This window comes from Callithrix jacchus, chromosome 16 (genome assembly GCF_049354715.1).
Source record: "Callithrix jacchus isolate 240 chromosome 16, calJac240_pri, whole genome shotgun sequence".
Lineage (NCBI taxonomy): Eukaryota > Metazoa > Chordata > Mammalia > Primates > Cebidae > Callithrix > Callithrix jacchus.
In genome coordinates this window covers 2427279-2451020 of record NC_133517.1, presented here as the reverse complement: position 1 = coordinate 2451020, position 23742 = coordinate 2427279, and the positions used below count along the sequence as shown (strand labels likewise).

General features: G+C 41.6%; 1 protein-coding gene across 29 annotated transcripts in view; it reads right to left on the bottom strand.

Annotated features, from left to right (window-relative positions):
• ST18 (ST18 C2H2C-type zinc finger transcription factor) overlaps positions 1-23742 on the bottom strand; it is a 319368-nt gene that overhangs the window by 25804 nt on the left and 269822 nt on the right. For 23 of the 29 annotated variants that reach the window (XM_078353509.1, XM_078353515.1, XM_035277332.3 and 20 more), the window contains 5 exons: positions 22735-22946; positions 13468-13713; positions 6575-6690; positions 1598-1660; positions 776-844 (listed from right to left, as the gene is read on the bottom strand). In XM_078353509.1, coding sequence (XP_078209635.1) covers positions 776-844; positions 1598-1660; positions 6575-6690; positions 13468-13713; positions 22735-22946 — 706 coding nt within the window. The remainder of the gene's footprint in view (positions 1-775; positions 845-1597; positions 1661-6574; positions 6691-13467; positions 13714-22734; positions 22947-23742) is intronic. The other 6 variants (XM_078353520.1, XM_078353519.1, XM_078353522.1 and 3 more) reach the window with 1 other exon arrangement.

The window sequence follows — 23742 nt, the reverse complement described above, 5'->3', positions numbered from 1 at the left end:
GGTTTGGAGCAAGGCAGGACTGGCCAGGTCACTGGTGGCATGGACCAGAGGCCAGGGAGGAGGCTGGAGCTGGGGCAGCAGGGGAAAGATGAGAATGCAAGTCTTAGTGACCAGGGGAGGTGGGAGAGGGCTGAGGAAGGGCCTCCCAGGCCCACCTCTGCCTGCCTTCCATCCACCCAAAAAAAAAAAAAAGGTAAAAGGTAGATTATAAATGTTTATTGTTCTACATGTAATATATAAGAAAAGAAACAAATGAAAACTTTGTATTAGAAGAAGAAGAGCATGAAAAATAAAATCAATAAGTAAAAGTTAATACAATGTGACTTTGAGATCTTGTAGACGAGGCAGGAATGAACCCAAACTGTTTTTGGTATCCAAAAGCGAAAGGCAGTTGTATGAATCGAAATGCCCAGAAGGTAAAGGATTATGCAAGTTCCTTAAAACCAGATGTTAGACACGTTTTGTACACCTTCATGGCTCTGATTTAATATACAGATTCTGAAATTTACAGAAAAAGTATTGTGTTTAGCTGTTACATCATTCTTTTAAAAATTATTATAAAATACAAAGCCCCTGAAGCAAGCAAATTAACTAAATTAAGTTACAGTGATTTGTTTTCAGTCGTCCAACAATTCAGCGAGAAAGCGCCTTAGCCGTGATCCTGGCTGGCAGGATGTACTGCTGGCTGCAGACCACTTGGGCAGTGAATGGACACCGAATGAGAGGGTCCTACCGTGTGGACAAAGGGCAGGCCGGCCACGCTTCCCGCACTTACCTAAGCTCCTGAGAGTTGGCAGCCATGAGGGATTTCAGAGTCTTATCTGCCAAAGGACATCCAGAAACACTAGAGAGGATGAGAAAGAACACAGCACAACACTGACGTACACAACTCGGAGTCAAACGATCCTGAGTCCCGAACATGTATTAAATCATTGGTGGTCGGGGGGTGGGAAAACAGTAACTGGCTTTGAATCTGGCTGTCCTGTTCTCACCAGTCTGGGCTATTGTCACTTCAACTACTTCTCGTAGACTCAGATTTTCTATTTAGCAAATGAATGGCTTTAGCCAATGAGGCTCCCCACCTCCAAAGCTCAGGGATGCAATGATCATCCACACACAGAGTCCATTCCTGCTGGACCACCAGGTGGTGGTGCTTTTCCAAAGGGAAGACGAATTCCATCGATGGAGAAGATAAGTGGAAAGATTACAGCTGCCCCTTTGCACTGCTTAATCTCTCAAATGCCTCAATTTGTTATTTGCCCAGGACTGAGGGTATTACTTCCCCTGGGGCAAATGGTCAATTCAAGTCACTCTGTTGTCTTTACTCCTTGTCCTCAAGCCACACAGAACTGAAGCCTGACATGAGCTCAGCTTTTCACTTATAACCTGGGCTATAGGATCAGAAAAACACTTTGACCAAGAATCATGACTTTTATGCCACATAACTTTATTTCTGAAAAACGAAATAAACCGAAAACCCAACCAACTCACTCTCCATCTCCCGCTTCAGATAATACCTGGCTAGAGGCGGTGAGAATAAGTATTCGAAATAGAACAAGACGACGAAAATCGGACTGCACATGAGGCCCTTTCGTACCTGCGATGAGATGCATAGTTTCCTGTCACGTGGCCACTCCCATCACATCCAGGCGTTGGGCAGCTGAGTCAATAGAAAATACATCATTAGAGTCAAGTGCATGTCACAGGTTCATTTCCTCTGCCCAGTAGATTACGGAGGAGGTAGCTTCTCTGTGCAAGATAAATTAACACAGTATAGGACACGCAGAAGCTAGTGTATCAAGGATTTATATTATATGAGAACCAGTAGACTATCTAAAAGAAAACTAAAAATCATAGCCTGAGTTACTTCCTTAGGTATCTGTTTCCACATCACATTCGATTCTCTGATTCTGTTGATGTGGGAAAGTGTTGTCCCTGTGATGCTGTCAGCTACCAATCAATAACGTTTTAATTCATTTGGAAAATGTACATGTTATAAACAATAAATATTGGAAACCCACACTTTACTATGATAGCAGATCTTAGGAACACCAGCACCAGTTATATGACAGATTCCAGAAAGGAATTTTTGTGAGTTTTTAAGAGCAATGCAACCTAGTAACTTCATAAACATTTTAGAAACCATTGAAAATCTTTGACTAAATGTAAACAGGTACATTCAGTCAAAAATTGTTTATTCAAGCAATTTCACCCAAAGCTTGAAGGCAGCAAAGACAATTGGCAATTCACCCGTGGCGTTAAGAATAGGCTCTCAGCCCATCTACCAAGAATCTCACTCCATTAAGATCTGTGCCCCTGCATTTAATTTCATCTCAGAACCTGGCCATGTCCTGTCCATCCTATATGTGTTATAGAAATAATGTAATCAGCTACTCAGGAGACTGAGGCAGGAGGACTGCTTGAGCCCAGGAGTTCGAGGCTACAGTGAGGTATGATTGTGCCACTGCACTCCAGGCTGGGTGACAGAGTGAGACCCATCTCCAAAATGATAATAATAATGTAAGAGGGTAGTTAGTTATCCTTAGTAGTTTTCTTCCACAATTAATAGATTCCTTGGTTTCTCAGTGATTTGGTTTCCTCTGATGTGGTTTGAAAGTCACTCATTTGTAACAAGTGGTGGATCCCAGCCTACTCAGTGTCATTCGTGGTGGTGTCAGTAATCAGAGGGGAACGTCAACCACGCCAGTCACGCATCTGACTTTTTCTTTTTTTGACATCCTGCCTAAAGTGAGGGCTTATCCAGATACACAGAATACAGCCTTTACACTTTTGAAGGGACATTTTGGGATAGGTTAACACTATTCCTGTTTTCTGAGTTATTTTGTAAGTATCTTTTGTGATCCACTTTTGAAGGGACATTTTGGGATAGGTTAACACTATTCCTATGTTTTCTGAGTTATTTTGTAAGTATCTTTTGTGATCCACTTTCCAATTATTTTCAGGTTTCTAAAGAAACCATAAGAGTTAGAGCATTCCCATCTTTCAAAGGAATGTTTGTTTGATTTTCAGGGTCTGACCCAAGCTAAGTCATCTATCTCCCTTCCTCATCCCTTTTCCTGGATACGATACCAGGAAAAAAAAAACTGTAAAAGCTATAAATACATGTTAAAAACTAAAGAAAAAATAACAGTTATTAACATTTTGGCTGAGTTATCTTGCAAATGTCATTCACCCACCAAATGTAAAAAAAAAAGTTTCTGAACATTATACAACTGGAATATTTAGAGTGAGAGAGGGTGTCAATTGCCTGGGAATTCCCACTTTAGAAATATATCGCCATCTAGTGTTAAAAACAATATTGCATTTATTTTACATATATACACACACATATATATAACATATATTTGCATATATGTTATATTTTTATTTTTAAATTACTCCCATTAATATTGCCAGGAGAAGCCAAGAAGTTTCAGTAGTTTTTAAGCATCAGCTATAAATTACCTATAAAATACAATAATAAAATATTCATTCAATTAGCTGATTTTTTTTTTTAAGTTTGGTGGTATTGAAAGGTCAAGATATAAAGAAAGAACTAGAGGCAGCATTATACAGGGAAAAGTTTCAGTTAGGAATTCTGATAGCTACACTAAATTCCAAATCTACAGTGAAAATGCTTACATAGTGACATGTGCCAATATTAGTTGGGTGATATGTTTTGGGAAGGTTCTTGGATGAAAATATAAAAATTAAAAGAAAGAAACTAGCTAGTTATCTCAGTAAGTGGCACTGAAACCCTAAGGAAATTCTAAGATAATTAGTGACATCCAAAATATCCTAGTCTAAACAAAGTTTTTGGTAAGCAATCAAGGTACAATTATGTTAGAGACACAAAGGGAGACATAATGAGGACAGGGTGACACGGAGTGTAGTATGGCTTTCATGAGACAAATATACCAACACAGACACATGCAGATAAGTGATATCCGTTAAAGCACTCACCCTGTGTAAAATGCATGAACGAGGCCAGGCGCAGTGGCTCATGCCTGTAATCCCAGTACTTCAGGAGACTGAGGTGGGCAGACCACCTGAGGTCAGGAGTTTGAGACCACCCCGGCCAGCATGGAAAAACCATGTCTGTACTAAAAATATAAAAATTAGCCAGGTATGGTGGTGGGTGCCTGTAGTCCCAGCTACCTGGGAGGCTGAGGCAGGAGAATCGCTTGAACCCAGGAGGTGGCGGTTGCAGCAAGCCGAGATCAAGTCACTGCACTCCAGCCTGGGTGACAGAGTGAGACTCCGTCCCAAAATAAATACACACAAATTGATAAAATTAAATGCATGAACTATGAGGCCTGCATGAGAGCAATCTCCTAGGAATTTTTGGAATGATTATATTTCAAAAATCATTCAAAATCTTTTTGAAATCTTTTCTCTTTTGTATTTATGTTCACACCAACGTAGAGTGCCCATTGCACCTCCTCCTTCTGACCCATAATGGCCTTGTAGGTTAATTTCCAATCTTTTACACTACATTTAGTTTGGGATGACATCTGGCAATTTCCAGCAATCTACCTTCTAAGGATAAAAAGTTACCACTTTTGAAGATATTAAAAATAATAACACATGAAAAAACAAATACATACAAGGACGAAAAGTTTCAAACAGCAGGTCCACATGGGAAGAAGTGTCTGGCTGGCCTAAGAGGCTTCTAAGAAGTCAGAAGTGGCTTCTAAGGTTTCAGGTCACTGAACCGGAAACAGCGTTCAAGCTGATGTGAGTTCCAGCATGTCTGGAGCCATCCGTTATGTCGTCAGCCACCGAGCCCCAGGAAGGCATTAAGTTGACAAGGGAACGTGCTATTTCAGCCAGTCATGTTTGCCTACAGAATCCTTAGGGATGCAAAGTCTAAGCTTATTTTAAAGCCACTCGCATGTCAGTAGGGCATACCGATGCCAGACTTGGAATAATGTTTGCTGAGCACCTGTTGTGTGTTCAGTAAAAATTATTCCTGTTCTTGACACTGGCATTTGAAACATGTTCCCTGGTCCCAAGTCACTGTCCATGTAGGTGGGGAAATAAGAGGCAGCACAGTACATATTCTGCACCAATGAGGCGGACAAGTTAGAGAATGAAGATGGAAAAGAGAAGACCTGTCATTTCATGCCCTCTGAGGCTTTGTTCTTGGTGAGGATGGCAGAAAATAGAGAGTGGAGGGAAGGGAAGGAAAGATCTGGGAATGGGAGCACCAGGGCTGGGGGTGGGGAAGTGCAGTAGCCTGAAGGCCTCTTACATAAATGATGTTTGAGAGAAGAGCTTGGCTGAGGGAGGAGAGGATGTGGGCCCTGCAGAGGCTTTGGGAACAGCATTCTGGGCAGAGGGAACAGAAACCTTAATGCCCTGCCTAGTTCCTAGAGTGCATAGGGAAGCAAGAAGTCCAAAGAGGGAGGTTGGAGGAGGGGAGCACTCACCGCCCCTGTGGGCTGGTGTGTGGGCATCTGGAGGTCACAGCAGGGTGGCAGCCAAGGAGTCCTCAGCAGGGGTGAGTGCAGATAGCAGGAAGGAAGGGTCCCAGGACAGAGCTCTGAGGCACCCCACTCTTTAGAGGGCTACACATGAGTCTAGAAGGGGTCATGATGAGATGAGAGAAGAGTCCAGAGGTGAGGCATCCAAGAGGCCAAGTGTAGACAATGGACTGTGGAGGAAGGAGACCAGCTCTGTGGCCTCCTGCTGCCTGTCAAGTAGGAACAGGAAGATTCAGGACCAAGATCCCGACAGGGGAAGAGGGTGCTGAGGGAAGGAAGGTCCCTGGAGATCTGTCCGGGACAGATTCAGAGGGAAACGGAATCACATCGTAGCAACCACTTTCTGGATACGTTCAACTGGAAAAGGAAGGGGAGACAAAGCGTCCAGGTGGAAGCCGGGTCAGGAGAGGTTTTCACAGTTTGATTTTTTTTTGGAAAAGTTTTTTTGGAAACGTATTTTTTGATGAAGGATACAGAAGAGAAGGTACAGGCCTGATTCCTAAGTGGACACATTACTCTTTGCTAACCTCTCATTAACTGAGAGCTTTAAAAAGATTTACATATGAATAGACTTAATTAATATTTAATCACTTATACATGTGAAACAGTTTCCTGCATTTCATTCACTCACTCAGTCCCTAGTACATAACTCATACTGCCTTCGGGTACCCTGGTCTTTATACTCTTCTGGGCCTCAAAAACCATCCAAAAATGTGATGAAAATCATTAACTCCCTTGCCCAAATAACAATTTGCAACAAGTGTTAGAAGCTTAGTAGAGTCCCTGAAGCCAACCCTTAGATCTGGGGGTCAATGGATATCAGGTTAAGAATTTTGGGTCAAAACATAAGCTTTTCTAATTGTGTTATCTTATTTTGGTTTTTAATCAACACGTTTTTAATTCTGTTAGCATAAGACCACGTATACCCTCTTAGTTCAGGTTAGGTGCATGTTTAATGTTTAACTGCTAACTGGTAGAAATCACCCTAACATCAACTGCATAAGCCAAGATACTGTAACTCCAAGTCACAAACATGATTCTTCATTCCAGAACCTTAGAAGGCATGCATGGCATTGGGCACTACTTACGTGATTAGTTCCTTTTTGAGATCTCTTGCGTGAAGCTTGGGTTTAGGGCTTGGTATAGAGGTCTCTCCAGGATACTTTTTTTCCTCTAAATTTTCTAGAGAGCTCACTGGGTCTTTCTGGAAATAAAAAAATACAGAAGCCATTAGGGAACCCTGGAAAGATAAGTAGATTTAAAATCAATGGGGCCAGCCTTGAGTTTTGGGTTGGGAATTGGACTTGGCTGGAATGTCTTAGAGGATTTGCATAAGAAATAAATGAGATAATGAGGATGGGAATATGTCCTGATTGTTACAGATCTTCATCCTTAGTGAGAAAGGAAAAAGCATAACTGATATGGAACACCTTTCAAAAGTTCATGTTCAAAATAAAAGCTTGGAGTCACAAAGAAGAATCAGCACTCTGGCAAAAAGCTTTCTCAGCAAGGCGATTTACTTCTGCAGAAGGGTGCCACTCACACCTGGCATGGTTGCAAGAGTACACTGGGTGAGGGAGGGGAAAGGTTTCTTGTTCCTAACACAGCTAGTCTCTACTGCTGCATCGTGCCCCTACTGGCTAGGGTTGGACTGCACAGTCTAAGCTAATTCCAGTTGGCTGTTTTAGAGAGAGCAAGGGTATGAGCTCTTGTGGCATGGTGAGCAGTTTTGGCAGGAAGGACAACTACAGAGCAGGTGGCTAAGGATGACTAAGGACTCTAAATATGTGAGTATAAAGGCTAGAGGGGGTTGTTTACTGAAACTAAGGGCAAGGAGATGTAAAGAACCTGGAAGTTAAACTTTAAAATGGAGAAAAAAGAGTCAGGAAGCTGAACATACTGATGCACTGGTTTTCTGAAGAGGAACTTAGAACTCGTGCTTAACAGTTCACATTTTGGCAAAGATGATTGCAGAGGTATGTATTTCCTGAGCTATGTAATTAATATTTTAGTATGCTTTATGATTTCTTGTATAAGGAATGCTCCCTAGAGAGCACAGGAATTGTTTACATGTCCAGCAGTCATAACAGCAAAGCCAAAGAAATATTGCAAAAACAAATCAAACTTTTAAACAGAAAAGGAGAAAGTAAGTTTAGGTTAACAGAATGCCCTTTCTAATGTACAAGTAATTAAGATCTAAATTATTTGTTTAACTATGTAGTAACTGAGGCTTACTGTATTCAGGCATTTAATTTGATCTTTCTGGATAATAGGTTTTATTTTTATATCACTTCCTGTTTTTCCGAAGTTACTTCTGTTGTTAAGTTGCTGTCTTGTAGCACTTTCCTTCCTGGATGGAATATCTTGTTAGATATCCCTAGTTTTCACGTTCTTAACTTTAATACTGAACTTGATTTCATAAAGAAGATTTCCTAATTCTTTCAAATAATTTATTTACCAGGAGATGTATTATTTCACAGATAACTAATGATGGTTTTTCTCAATCACATAATTAGCTTCCTTTCATCATTAATTTTATATCCAGTAAATATCATACTTTCTGGATTTAATATTAAAATCAGATTAACTAATATAAAAAACTGTATTCTAAATCTCGAAAGTACTGATCTATTTAAGATAAGTAAACAATTTTGAATTGTTCAAAGTAAATCTTTTTGAAAATGAAATGAACATAAAAATATTATAGCATAATATAATTTTTGTAATTCTGAGTCTACATTCAAAAGCAATGAGAAAAAACAAAATTCGTGGATTTTCTCAACCAAAGAAAAATTCTAAATACTGATCTCAATCGAGGCAAATGTAATATTTTTCATTAATTACTTGGATGACATTCAATCAATTATTTTACACAAGAGCAGACTGTAGTAAATACATTGGTACACTGTCTCAAGGGACGTTGTCTTCAGATCACATTAATACAACCAGATTCAGGACCATTTCTCCACATTATTCATGGTGTTACATGTTTCATTTTGTTTTACCAGTAAATGTTTGAAAATAGAAGCTGATAAAGATTCACTGTTTAAAAATAAAGAGAAATGTATGCTTGATAATAACTGCACACTCAGATGCAAAGACAAGTGCTGGTTTCATGCTGCCTCTGTGGGATCTACAGCAAAACAGATGATTGAAGCGCATCCTCTCAAAGTTTTACTCTGTAAATGGCTACAATGAATCGATTCCAAATACTAAGGCCGTAAACCTGATCATTCCACCATCCACTCCATTTGGTCCTATCTGGCTTTGGCCTGAGTAGCATTTTCCACTATTATTTAGAAATGTCTTGGCTTTTGGAAAATAGAAACAAATGCTAAATCCGATATTGTCTCAATGTGGAATAGCCTTTGTTTTTCTGTTTAGATGCTGATTTTTTTTAATAAAAATGGCGTAAAAGAGCCATTTTATTATTTATGACCGAGTTAAGAACAAAGTCTTTCTAAGAAGACATGTATATTTAAGGACAATCACAAGCTTCCACCTGTTGTTTCGGGGCTGAGTCTATACATTACAGAAGGCAAGGGAGTGAGGAATTTTGAAAGAAATAATCAATTATGAAAGTTTAAGTTATTATTTTACTAAATAATACAAACATAAAGCTTGCAGAGTGTATGTGATTTAATTTGGTGTAGTAATACATGGTAATGTTTCAATAAGATAATTTTATGGCATACGACCTTTTAAGTATTTTGTAACTTTTCTTTAACACATAAACTCATATGCATACAATTATTTTATGAAATAATTTTTTTTTCATTTTTTTCTTTGCTCAACGTTCTACCCTTGGAAACCTGCAGAGAGTATATGTATTAAAATCCAGGTGGCTGTCACTCAAAGAATCCATTTTGTTATGGAGGCATCATGTATTGAAGGAATTCCTAAACAGCATTCAGTGTAAATCCATAGCATTTGAAAAGTCTTTTTTCAAAATTTAAAATATCGTTTTGAAAAATAATAATTTCATTTTGTGGATATGTAAAAGAGGATGTGGTATGCATGTGTGTGTTTAGAGAATACACACATGCAATGAAATTCTTTCAACGTACAGATGGAAGTTTCTATTGATTTCAGTAAAGAGCAGGACATGACGGTGACATGAATAACAGATAACAGCACCTGGCACTCTTAACATTTTAAGCCCTGAAATCTTTGGAGAACTGACAGTTGAATGAAACTGACAGCCCTAGTTATTTCTCAACACTTTCCTTCTGAGAGATTTTGAGTTTTTTCCAGATTCAGGATTTTTTTTTTTAGGGGGCATCTGGACAGGCTATTTCACTGAGAGAGACAGACAATATTTTCTGAAAATTACCACCAAAATTAAGCAACTGTTGTGCATATGAACTAGATAACAATGAATTAGAAATAATCACTCAATTTTTGGTTGTGTAAGTGTCTTATGTGGTGCGGGGAGAGGGAAGCGACAATGGGAAAGACGTGGGTGGGAGCAGGGACACACCACAGCCCGGTGTCCAAACGCGAACAATAGGTTTTCCAGGCTGCCCACGGCCATTCCGGGGAGGCTCACTAGTAAGTGCATTTTATGGTCCCATCGCGTGGACTTGCCTGGGCCACAGGAGCTCCAGCCCTGCACCCACAGAAACACTTTAGACAACTGTTGTCCCCAGTGCACATCCCCACCTGCCATTTCTTCTTTCTTCTCTTTTTTTCTTTCTTATTAAATTTTTCTAAATATTCCCTAAGTGGTCTTCCGGTTTTTGGTGATTTTTCTTTTCCTTTACCTTCTTCTTTTTTTTCTTTGTCATAGGGAATATCACCTAATTTCACATGATCAGGAGCAATAATTTTACCTCCCCGAGGCTCAAATTTCTCCTCTAAAAATTTTGATAATAATCCTTCTTTTCAAGCTTGTAGGGATAATGAGACATTGCGTATAAAGGTTCCTTGTCTTTGTTTTATTGGACAAGGTATCCCTCTGACAGCTTCTCAGTGAGAGCATTTAATACAATCTAATTTTTATATTACCTACCAAAGACTACATTTTTCATTTTCAAGATTCAGAACAGGATGTGAAAAATACTGTTAATATATTACCTTGGCGCAGTTGAAGGAACTGAGAAGAAGAGTGAGAAGCTGCATCAGGAGTTACAGTAATTCAGAAGCCCTTTTATGCGTGTGTCTCCATCAGCCTTAGCTTCCCAAAGCAGTGAATCACCCTGTTCAGATAGCTGGGACAATAAGCACCTAGCTTAAAAAAATATTCTATCAGTGCAAACCTAGGGCAAGCGCGTTGAGTCCAAGAGCTCACTTAGCCTCTCCAAAGTCCTCTCCGGCACCCTTAGTGACACTGAATTCCCACATAACTTCTGAATTCCACATGTCACAACACCTTGGTTGAAAACTGTAGCATCCAAGCCTGTATTGTCAGACCTGGAGTAAGTAAGCCATTCTGTAAACAGTATAAATCCACTCTAAAGAATCCCATTTTGTGTGGGAGAATTTGCTGGGAAATGAAAACTGTCCCAGATCTACGTGCATGAGATAAAAACATACTCCAGTTAAATCTATACAGCTGCTGCGATGAATCCGGATTTCTTTTTTGGAATTAAGCAAAAACAAGATTAAAAAACAACATAAAATATTTCTTATGAAACCTCGTTTCCTGGCTTTCTGGGTGATAAGAGCTATGGCTGAGACAGTGATAGGAACGGGTATCTGAGAATATGAAGAGTGCAATGTCGACATCGTGCTGAGGACACAAAAGTCTAATCAGTGTCAAACAGCACAAGACACCCTAGATGAAGGTGAGAATCCACCTGAGGCAAATGCACTTTGCTAGGAGTCAGGATGGGATGCTGATTCCTGACACTTTCTGGTGAATGCATTTAACAGAGTCACAAGGGTGAGTGCAGTAAGCCCAAGTGCCACTCTGCAGATGACGTTGAGACACGCCCAGAAAGGGGAACATGCTGGGATTTTGACCCTCCATGAAGCAGTTATACTTCATTCATAAAACACTGCTTGTCCTGTGACATAAGGACTTCTACTGAACCCACATCCGCACATCCTGGGCTGAGGGTCAGGTTCCCCTTTAGGGGTGTAGGTGCAATTGCCGTGATCTGAGCAGCAGTGGCCGGGCTGGAGGTGAAGCAGTGGTGTGAACTGAAGGACACTCCCTTACCCACAGCTAACATGTGTGTAGCAGGAATGCCTCAACAACTGAGATCTCATCACAGTTGTGCCTGTTAACCTGCCCACTTCCTGGCTGGCTGCTTACTTCCATTTCAGACAAGACATGCAGAAGGCTCAAGAGGTGTGAACGCTGGCAGACTTTTAGATGATACACGTACACAGAATTAGGTGTAACCTCTGCTCTTTGGCACAAGCCTGAGATGGCAGTGGGTACAGTGGTCGGGCAAAGCTGGCCAGTTTGTGGTTGTCACTTAAGGCAAATGAGCTTCTTACATTTCCCAGGCATCAGTTTTACATGTGTTATCATCAAATACGTATTCTTTTAATAAATGGTTCTTCTAAATTTTACTACGATGGATTAATTAAGGCCATCTGTGGATGCTTTGGGTGCATTTTGAAAAACGAAGCAGAATAAAATGTCTGGGACCAGTATGACTGAGTCTGATCAAAAGCTGCAGTGTGTGAACCCCCTCATCCTTCCTTGTGATGGCTTGAGTGCTGGAGACACAGAGGCTGCCTCAGATGCTGAGGATGCCTTCCAGAGACCCACACCCAGCCACCCAGTGCAGGTAGCTCTTCTTCCCTCTCCACATGTGTGTCTGTGTGAGCTACTGTGTATCAGTGTGTTTGGTTACAGGTCGGTCCTCTGGGCACATGCATAGTGAAAGCGTGTTCTATTCATCGCTGTATCTCCAGGTTCCATATCCCTGCCTGGACTTGGAGATGTTGGCAAAACTGTACTGAAGGGGAAAAGGAAGGAAGGAGGGAAAAGAGGGAGGGAGGAAGGGAGGGAGGGGAGGGGAAAAGGGGAGAGGACAGGAGAGGAGGGGAACAGCCCAATCCTGTGATCCAAACTGTGTATGTTGACTTATACTCCGAGATGTTAAGCATGTGCAAAAATCAAGTTAGATCTCCCCATCCAAAGTCTCTGAACTTCAGAAAGCTGTAAAAGGCACCGCACACTTCTACAGAGAATGGCTACTTGAGTTCTTTACACATATCAACTGGCAAGCTCATCAACAACTTCCCTGACAAGCAGCAAAATAGGATCACTTACTGTAATAATTAGGGTCACATCTGCAATTACACAGAGTCTCAACAGCTGAGGGTTCCGTTTGTCAGTTTTTTGAATGACACAGAGCAGTCCATGGCTAATCAGGCCTAGGCCGCTGGCTCAAGCCGTAAGGTGGAAGTTAGATGATTTCCTACATAGTGGCTCCTTGTGGCTTTTGGGGGCAAAACCAACTCCAAGATAATTGAATACACAAATAAGTCTCCTTGACTTTAAGAATAATTCAATTTAGACACCCAGCATTTCAATCCAATGCCTCAAACAATGAGTCTATACATAGCTTTGCTAACACAAAGTTCCTTTGCAAAACCGAGGAAAGAAATTTGACACGACTCAAAAGATTCTTACTCGACCCTGATTTGATTTTGTCTTCAGCCCTCTGATTCAGAAAGAATTAGAAAGCTGGCATTTCAGTGTTGAAAGATACATTGCCCCTTACAGCTGCTATATGAAGGGATAGATCCTATAATCTCTTGGGCAGCACACAAAATTTCAGCCATAATAGGAGTAAAATTCACCGTAGCGACATTATTTTAGGAAAGTGGTAATAAAAGTTGGATTTGTTAATAAATTCCCTCTGACATTAAAAATCATCACTTCATTAAAATCTAAGACAAGGTACAGAATTATGTATCCTCTAAACAGGAATGTGAAATATAATTTAGGAGGGAAAAGCTAGTTGTACCCTGTAATCACACTGTCTTCAACTTACTGATCGACATACGGAAACAATACCTCTTTCTCCTCCTCTGTCTTCCCGTGGGTTTTGCTATAGTTGATAGGAGTGTCCCAGCCCTCTTGGTCACAAAGAGCCTGATAGAATGCCGCATTGAGCAGAATGCTGCTTGTTTTGAATGGGGAAGAGGAAGGAGTTGGAATAGAAGTATTAGAGGAAGTTAGGGGTGCAGCCTTGTCCAGGATTCGATTTTTTTTCATGCTTAAGTCCAATGTGCCATTTTCATCCACGTCTATTTCGGCTCCCTGGTGTACAATAGGAAACAGAAAAACATTTAAGCCATTTGCAGTTATAGCCTAGCCATGTGGGGCTTTCAAGGGATCATTTTAAATGTAAGCTTTTATGGAAGTGTATCTGCTTTTAAGTCTAGCTTTCTGGTTTGCGTTGGGTAATGTTCAATTCTTAGGCAGACTTTTAAGAACAGCCCCATTAGTGAGCTTTGTGGTTTGGGTTTAAACAAAGTAAGCTTAATGTAAATAAGATGCTCCAAATTCTAAATGTATTGGCTCAAACGGCTTTGTAAACGTGTGTGTGTGTGTGTGTGTGTACAAATCTTCTTTTCTAGTTTACAGAATTATCTCTCCCAATTCATCATTTAAAGCATTCACATTTGTGCTTCTTAAAAGCATGTATAACTTCCCAGCCCCTCAAATCACAATATTAATCTCACATGAGAAATATGCAAAAATAACCTGCTGGAAGAGAATTTTTATTGGAATATTAAACTAATACAAAAGCAACATTTTGCCCTAGGCTATTTGAGCGGGAAATGCTTTGCTAAATTGTGGGGGGCAGGGAGAGGGAGGCAGGCACTGCAAACCACACTTCACCCCGGTGAGGGTGGGGGCTTTGGGTAGCAGCTGACACCCTGAGGTTGAAGCCCTGTGGTGAAAACCTCAGAATACTATAAAGGGGCTTGTTTTCTCCGCATTTGTGTGAGACTTAAAAAGCAATCCACCATACAATATTTCTTCTGGAGATACCTTCTACCTTTTGCCATGTGTTCCTTCTTGGTTTTGTTTTTTCTGTGTTGGGAGGAACAGTAGCCCATTCTGTACTTGGCTGAAGCTCCAGCAAAGTGCCCACGTGCTTTGTATGTTCTATAGGATTCGCATGCAGGGTTGGCTCATGTGGTGGCATGAATTGTAAACATTACCACACAGTCATTCTCAGAAGGTAGGAGGAAGGTGCCTGCCATTTTTCTAAATGGGTCAAGTGACACCTTTCTGGTATTTTTGCCATCATCCATCAGTTCAAATTAACTTCTTGAAATTCGGCTACTCTCTTTTTTTTCTTCTGGCTGGCCACTGTTCTTTGAATATTGAACAAGATCCTTAACTCCTGAGGTAACCAGCTATTTCCCAGGGGATTTGTTTTAACTCTTCCCTTTAAACGACCCCCACCCCCACCCCCCAAACAGGCACCACTGGGCTGCATCAACTGGGCTTGCTGCTTGTGCCTGACTTAGAAAATAAAAGCCCTTCTTTTATTTGCTTGTTTTACCTGCAACGTTCATATTTTCAATCTCTCGGCCTACGAGATAGATACGCTTTACTGTATTTGTGGGAGGTAAATACACTTCTAATATGTTGTACTAAGAACGTATCTTTCTGTCCCTTTTTAGTAAATAGTTTAATCTCTCGTGATAGTTTTAAGCCCCGAATTTGGCAGTACAGCTTATCCGGGATAATAACTTAGTAACCACAACATCTTATGCCATCTGTATAATATCAAATACGTTTTTATACCAGCATTAATAAACCTCAGTTACAAAAATCCAAGATCTTAACCATATCAGTGCCACATGTGCTCTGTCTCCATGATCTCACAATGTATTCTGCCAGGAGTGCATCAAAACAATTTTTGGCTTCGTAGCTGATATGTAAATAGCAATGAAACAGAGCTATAGTAATCAAGTTTAATGGCCTACGTAAAGTAAAATGCTAAATATTGTAGTTGCTGACATTTTTCACAAAAAAAAAATAAAAAAGGAAACTTGGGTTAAGACTGAACAACCAACATTCACATAAAATTCCAGACCTCTGTGACAGATGGCTTAGGAAAAAGAAGCCATGTGACTGGGCTGCAGAGTTTTATAGTGCAAAACCCATAAATAGTGCAGATTCGATTTCTCTGAAATATCAACTCTTCCAAGACAAGACTAATATATATTTTAGTTTTTACAGATACAAATTCTAAACAGTCCATTGAGACAATGATAGATTCTAGGAGTTGTTACAATTATACATTTTGACTCAATCACTCCTAATGTTTAAAAGAGGCGCTTTTCTACATCCTGCGCCCAGCCGGCTGCTCTGAGCACCTGACTTCGCTGGGAGAGAGCAGGCGGCTCACTGGGGAGCAGGGTACAGATGGGCTTTAAGTGAGCGCACAGATGCCTTCAACAATTACACGCAGTACCAGAGAAGGGTCCCTTTCTGCCCGTAGATGGGCGATCACACGTTTGCAGCATGGGCTTTTATTCAGAGCAGGATCAATGGGTATCACTTCTCTCTGTGCTTGAAACTCCAAATGGCAGCACAAAACGGAGGGAGGGGCTGGGGGAGCTACGGCAGACACGCGCCTCCACCCCGCAAACGTCTAGTGTTCTGATTTGCTCAAGGGCTATTTTGGATCTTTATTTAAGTATTTAAAGTTCTCTTGCGGGTAGGTACAGGATTACTACTACTCATGTTCTTTCCAAATTAGAGGTAACACCCTAGACCATCAATTTCAGCCACTTTTGAACCACGGATGCTACCTACGTTTTATTTACTCATTAGGTTATTGAGAAAGCACTTCATATTTTTAAGACACTATAGTCTAGGGAAAATAAAATTAAAAAATAGGTTGCTTTTGTCTTCAAGAAGCTTATTTTATGAATATAGATTTTTAGTGAAGATAATTTTATAAATGTAATGTAAATTACAATTAAACCGAAGGTTGAAATAATTGCTCATTGTAATCCTTATCTTTACTATAAACTAAGAAATGACCTAGACGGCCACCAACGGAGAAATACTTAATGAAAATATGCTACCCCTACTTAACGGCACATTATGTGGTCACGAAAGTGTTCACTATGAACCCTGTTTCTACATGGAAAATACTTATAATAGCACTGACAGCAGACGACAGTGTGCCATTCCTACTCTGCTTCCTACTGGGGAAAAAAGAGAGAAATGGGTTTTCTGAAAAAGAACAAAAAGGAAAACACAGAAGTAACTGCAGGCCTTTGGATCCAGAAGGTACGCTGTGGCTATTTTCTCCCATTCTTTTTCAGGCAAATGATAACGTTACCCTGTTTTCGCGATTTTAAGTGGTGATGAAGTAAAAATAAAACTCTAATTTTATCTCAAATGTCACATTGTGAAAACTATTAATTTTCCTAACATTGATAAAACAAGAAAGCTCTGTTCTCCTGACGTGGCAAGCTGCCTTGGGAATACAGGATGGGTCACCTGCCATCTTCTCCCTGTTGACTTGGCTGAGAGAAAGTGCTAAACTCAGTGTCCTTCTGACCAGGTTTCTGCCGTAATTAGGGCCTGGCTTTCATCTCGCAGCTGATGTTTTTCATTCTTGCTTCAGGGTTTTTTGTTTTGGGAGTGTCTTTTCCATCCTGAAAGCAACCTTACATGTGTTTTCAAAGTAGGCAAGGTATTAATAAACACATGAAATGAAAATACCTTATTTTTACTAAACAGTGATTATTAAGACTGTTTAGATGATAAATTTGTGAAATACACTCAACATAAATAGAGGAGAAACCTCAGAGGAGAAATAACTAACATAAGGGGTAAAATGTAGGTGAAATTGAATACAGCTTCCATGAGATCTTTGGGACTTAAAACCATGGTCCATGCTGGCTGGCCAGCAGTTTAGGTCCTCTAAGATTTTAAGAAGTCAGACACCCATGAGTTCAAATTTCTGTTCCAACCGCTGCAGTCGTGCCTCTCAGAGAAAGTCATTTAGTGTCTGTGTACTACTATTTCTTCATCTGCAAAACGGGATGATAATATCTGCTTTATGGGCTGGGCATCATGGCTCACATGTGTAATTCCAGCACTTTGGGAGGCCGAGGCGGGTGGATCACAAGGTCAGAAGTTCGAGACCAGCCTGGCCAATATGGTGAAACCCTGTCTCTACTAAAAATACAAAAATTAGCTGGGCGTGGTGGCAGGCGCCTGTCGTCCCAGCTACTCTGGAGGCTGAGGCAGGAGAATCGCTTGAACCCTGAAGGTGGAGGTTGCAGTCAGCCGAGATCACGCCATTGCACTCCAGCCTGGATGACAGAGCGAGACTCTGTCTCAAAAAAAAAAAAAAAAAAAAAAAATCTGCTTTTCGGAGATTCTAGAGGGATTAAAAAGGATTAATGTGAGCCACATGCTTACTTATAGTACCTGGCACATAACATGTCTTCCATAAATGACAGCTGATAATCATAATAATTTGACTGAATTTGTTTTTTCAACTTTTATTTTAGATTCAGGGGGTTGGACTAGGTTTTTGAATACCAAAAGGGACATGTCCCTAGGCTATTGTGCGCAGGGCTGGAAAGCCAATTATTAAATAGCTAGTTTCCTTGCACCGGGATCAACCAGTTCTTTGTGATCCCACACTCACGACCGTCATGACACTTCACTCACAATGTGTGGCAAACCTGCCCTGCTCTTAAAGTTACCAGAAAAGGCGGCATCAGGGTTCTCACCGCCCGGAGGGCCGCCAGACTTCCTGATACCAGGTGGCAAGAATGGCAGTGCCACATCATGTTATTTCTAGGCCGTGTTCAAGCACAAAACAGACTTTGAACTTTAAACATTTCAAGCAAGTGTCAATTTTTTGTTTTCTTTGAAGGCACACTCTGCATATGCCATTTTGTCTAAACAGGTGGGGAAAACACCAAAACAAACAACAGAATGCCTGGCAAGCAGCAGGGATGAGGATAGAGAGAGACTGCAAGGCCTGCTCCTACCTCTGGTGATCAGGGTGGGAGGAGGAAAGACAGAGGGAGTGCATCTGCCTGCGGCCTGCACCGAAGATGTGCAGCAGGCCCTGCGGACCCAGGACCCTCTCCCACCTGAGGCCCCGTGGCCAGACCAAAGGGGGCTTTTTGGAGCTGTGGCCCCTTTGTGTCTTCCGAATCATATTAATTCCAAATTAAAATGAAGGACATTATACACATCTCACAACCACATTCTAGAACCATGTTACAGTGGTTCATGCCTGTAATCCTAGAAATTTGGGAGACTGAGGCAGGAGAATCTCACTTGAGCCGAGGAGATGGAGGCCGCAGTGAGCTAAGATCACACCACTGCGTTCCAGCCTAGGTGACAGAGCAGATCCTCTCTCTCTCTCAGAAAGTTCTAGAATCAAAATAAGCTAATACCATGACTTACGCCTGTAATCCCAGAACTTTGGGAGGCTGAGGCTGGTGAATCACCTGAGGTCAGGAGTTCGAGACCAGCCTCGGCAACCTGGTGAAACCCCCGTCTCTACTAAAAATACAAAAATTCGCCAGGTGTGGTAGTACACGCCTGTCATCCCACTAAGTGGGAGGCTGAGGCAGGAGAATTGCTTGAACCTGGGAGGCAGAGGTTGCAGTGAGTGGAGACTGTGCCAATGCACTCCAGCCTGGGCAACAGAGTGAGACTCCATCTCAAAAAATAAAAATAAAGCTAAGACTTCAGATGAAAGTACTTTGGCCATTATGTCATCCACTAAGCATTGATAGTGCTAAGTGTGTTCTCCCAGCTTAATTCCTTAAAGAGATACTTAAAACATGTCAGCAATGTTGGTGGGACAAATATATTACATACGTGCTGGATTGTATCATAACAAATCATTCCTTTGAAAATCTTCTGCCTTTGGGACATAATAGGCTCTGGGCAGTGGTACATGCAGGCTGGGGCATGATGGAAGCCTGCACTTGAAGGACGCTGGCTGAGCATGTGAACAGCAGTATGAGCCTTCTGTGTTGGGGAGGGGTGGATCAGTGACGTGTTCCAGTGGTGGGGGCCACAGGACTTTGGAAGAAGGAGAACATTTTGGGATGTCCACACCATTTTTCGAGTGTGTAGGAAATCAAAGGTTTTTTTGCCCCTCTAAAATCAACCTCTGCTCCTATGATCTTCTGTAAGAGTAGTGATTTTACAAAGCACCAATTCAGATTGCCCATTAAACTTGGAGTCCGTTGTGAGAATACATACAGCCCGTTCATCTGTATTTGCCCCGACATGTGGGTGTGAAGGCAATTTGGGGGTTAGTGTTCTTTGGCTTGATGTCAAAAAGGCGGTGCCCATGGACGACAGTAAGGTCTGTAACTCATACTCCTATGGAGTTCTTCATGCAAATGAGAGATGCTCATTGCGTAAAAGAACCAGACAGAAGCAGAGGGGAAGTGAGAACTCAGCCCTCACCCAAGTTCTGGTCGAATTCATTGCAAAGCCACCATGCATGCCCTGGATGAAAGGAAGCTCACCTCTTCAAGCGTAGCTTTCTGCCGAGAGCCATGCAAGGCAGGGACAGCTCCCAGAGGGTCACTCCTTTCCTCTGCTTTCTTTGCCCTTTCTCCTCAAGGGCAGTCTGGGACTGACCCTAACCCATGGCCAGAGCAGTCTAGCACTTAGAGGCCTTCGGTTGGTTTGACTGAGTCCATCTCCCAGGATGTCTCACTAATACATCCAAAGTGCTCAGCTGTGAAAGTCTAGAGTAAGGAGAAGCTGTACATCTCAAGACCCTTATTTCTACACGTGAAACTCAGAGATCGATACACTTCAGCTATGAGAAATAAGCATACCAAGAGCCTGCCATAAAGGAAGAATCAAATCGTAGTGAAGAGAGAATCGGGCTACTATTCAATGTGGAGGCAAAGTCTGTCTCTGCTTCATCCCACATTAAGTAAAAGGCAGCACCGACGACAGAAGAGGCCCACAGTCAGGCATAGTTTCATCGGAGGTTTCGTTCTAGGGTGAATTACCTTGGCTCTCTCTCACTTTCACTAAAACAAATACCTTCTGTTAATTCAGGAATGTATGAGATTCTCTTCAACATGACGAAAATAAGATAACCAGGACAGAATTTTAGGAATTGTAACCGTTGTGTGCAAATGTGTGCACGTGCGTGTGTGTGCGTGTGCTTGTGCATGCACTGGCAGAAGGATTCTGCACACAGTGACAAACTAGGGGGCCATATTTATCCCATTTTAGCAACTACTATGCAAAGGAGACAATTTTCATGGGAAAATGGCTTTTAGGACTCCCAGCATGACAAACTCCTCTGGGAAGTCAATCTGTGCGCTCTCCATCTCTTCCACCCTTGTCACCACCAATTGCTCGGCTTCTGCGGTTAAGACTTAGTTGGCACTGCGAGGCTGAGGCATGCGGTGTGCTCCTGTCACCTGGGCATGCAGGATGAGCTCCGTGGAGCAGCCTGGCACAGAGAGCTCCCGCCAGGAGTCCGACAACATGCACTGGAAAGCGACTATTTGAATTTTTGAAACGTGTCCATTTAACAATTGCTTTTCTAACCAGAAATAACGTTTTTAAAAGAGAAGAACATATATAAACAAGGGGAAAAGCCCTGTAATTTCAGCCATCTTGGTTTGATACGTTGCTTGGTGTCAATGTCATAGAACATGGAGAATCTAAAGGTGAGAGGCAGAATTCTGAGGACCGGGAGCACATCTCCAGGTGCAGAGGGATGGCATCCATTCTAGAACCACTTACCCAAGTAACTTCAGTAACATCGATAATTATAACATTGGTAACTATATTCTCATAGGACAGCCTGAACAACCAATAATAAGGACTAAGAAGGAAGCTATTTTAGTGTTTGTCCAAGTAGAGGATTATTAGAATACATACCTCTTAAAAGGAGAAATTTATTCAGATTAAAAAAATAAATTTCAAAATAAAGTTGCATTTTAAAATTCCCTAAATCACCTATGTAAATAATTTGTGACTAGGAATCTTTTGAATTTGGCTGGCCTGGTATACATATGTATATGGTTTTCATTTTTAGAGGATGTGTTTCTCTTTGTTTAAGAATCTCATTTGTTTAAAAATGGTTTCTGAGTGATTTTTGGCCACCAACTCTTCCTGGGGCTTACTTGGCTCAGCTTTGTCCAGAAGCTAATTTCGATTCTTCTGTCAAATGCTCGGTGGCACCGTGTTACCTGCTCTCCTGAAGGCCTGGCACGGCTCAGGCAGCAGCTGACCATGCCGGGGACCGGCACACTTAAAGGGGAAAAGAAGAACTACGGTCTTCTCTTCAGCGCCAGAGTTTCAGGATGAGCATCTAATTCAGAAATCTTCCACCTAAAGCAAGCTAACACTTCTTCTCACATAATTCTGGAAACTTACTTCAGCGGCTTCAGCCTTCTAGGTAGGGAAATCATTTGTTTGAGCTGAAGCTTTTTCTGTAAATGGGAGTTCCTGCTCCAGCTGACAGCAGGGGCAAACGGCTGAGCCGATCTGACAAGCTCTGTGGATCGCTGTGATTGTGGCATCAGAAGCCCTTCGCTGTCGAAGGGCATGGAGGAGCTTTGTGGGTTTTTTTCATCAAGTCACTTCTCATTGTCAGTTGGGAAGGAAAGGAGAGGGGACTGGAGAACTGTGATTAATGTCATGGGCCTCAGAAAGGTGGTGTTTTTAAAACTTCACGGAATGTGATTTTGTATTCGAATGCTCTGAGTTCTCAACCTTCCTGGAATCCCCTCCTGTTGATTTCGTGTATTCAGGTTATGGTATGTGTCCTTGGAGAATGCTATAGCAACTTAGACTATCTTATGTCATACAGCAGTAACATGTGCAATGATAAACCGTCATGTGTCGATTTTGCAATGTTTTACAAGCCACCATTTAATCACACATTTCTTACCATCTTTGGTTTGCAGACACTGAAAGGCTTCCATTGTTTAGATTTATTTTAATAGCAATCCTCTTTTCTTGTGTGCCAAATTCCCCATAGCAAAAACAGCTTTGAAATGTGTAAATTCTCCCCAACCCCTCTCTGTAGCTCACTTCCCCCCAACTTTGGTACCCTATTCAAGAAGAGCCACAGAGCAAGAAGTGCACGCTTTCATCCTTCCCGGGCCCCACCAAGCTCGTCCCTGTCTGCGTTGCTCTGAGTCCCTTCCTGAGACAGGAAGGGGGTCGCTTCAGAGGTGGGGGAGCGGAGTGGTGGTGAGTGTGGTTAAATACATGAAAGGCAGTTTATTCTCACGGTTCAGTCGCTGGCCCACCCTCTGGGCTCTTGGACTGACCTACCTTGGCATGCAGACTCTGTGGCTTGTTGGAGAGGATGTCTGTGGCTTCCCTGCAGCGGGTGGAAAGGTTCAGGATGGCAGCAGCTGCTGCTATGTGGGTGTCTTCACTACATTGACCGTAGCTATAAGAGCTGGCACGGCTAGGGCTCTGGGTGTGGGCGCCTGCGCTAGGCAGTCGATTAGGAAATTTCACTGGATTTGAAAAATGCTTTGCTGTTGAAGAGAGATTTGATTAGCAATTGCATGTACGTGGTTTCAGTCATTAAATAGATTTGTTTTTTAAAGATATAACTTCTCGCATTGAAATATGTGAAGAATAAATTAAAACATGATCCATTATCCATGGGTACATTAAATGAGGGTTGTCCACACTGCTTTTCACAGAGATTCATAGAACAAGTGATGTAGATGCTGGGAGAGGATGCCTATTCTCTTAATACTTTTATATTTAAACTTCTTATGACAAGAACTCCATAACTAACGTTATGGGGCAGGTGCACTGGCAACATTTGTGGCAAAAATTGCAGATAAAAAACACACTAGCAAAATCCACCAGGGATTGCAGAGTTTAAGGCATGCCCATTGGAAAACTGCATATATGGGAGGACCAGTGATACCAGTGGCGGAAAAAAAAAAGTGTCTTTTCAATATTTGTTTTCCCAGTAACAACTTCTACTTAGACATGGAATTGTATTTGTATTGTTTGATATGCAGGCTTGTTTTGTCCCGTAACCAGTGGAAGTTGTTCATTCAACTAGATGGAACTAAATCGATGGTGGAGTCTCTAATGAGCTGGCATTTTGCATAGTCAGGGAGAGAGACAATTGAAGGGCAGGGAGGAAATGTTCTCAAGGTGAACAGAAAGGCAATTTAGTTATCAAGGCTGACTTTCCATTTTGTGCTTCTGTCGTGGGTACAAGGCATCACCGAGAAAACAGAATTAAACATATTTCTCTTCGTTCTTGAGTATTTGTAAACATCACTCAAGGTTACAGGAGAAACACTTAAG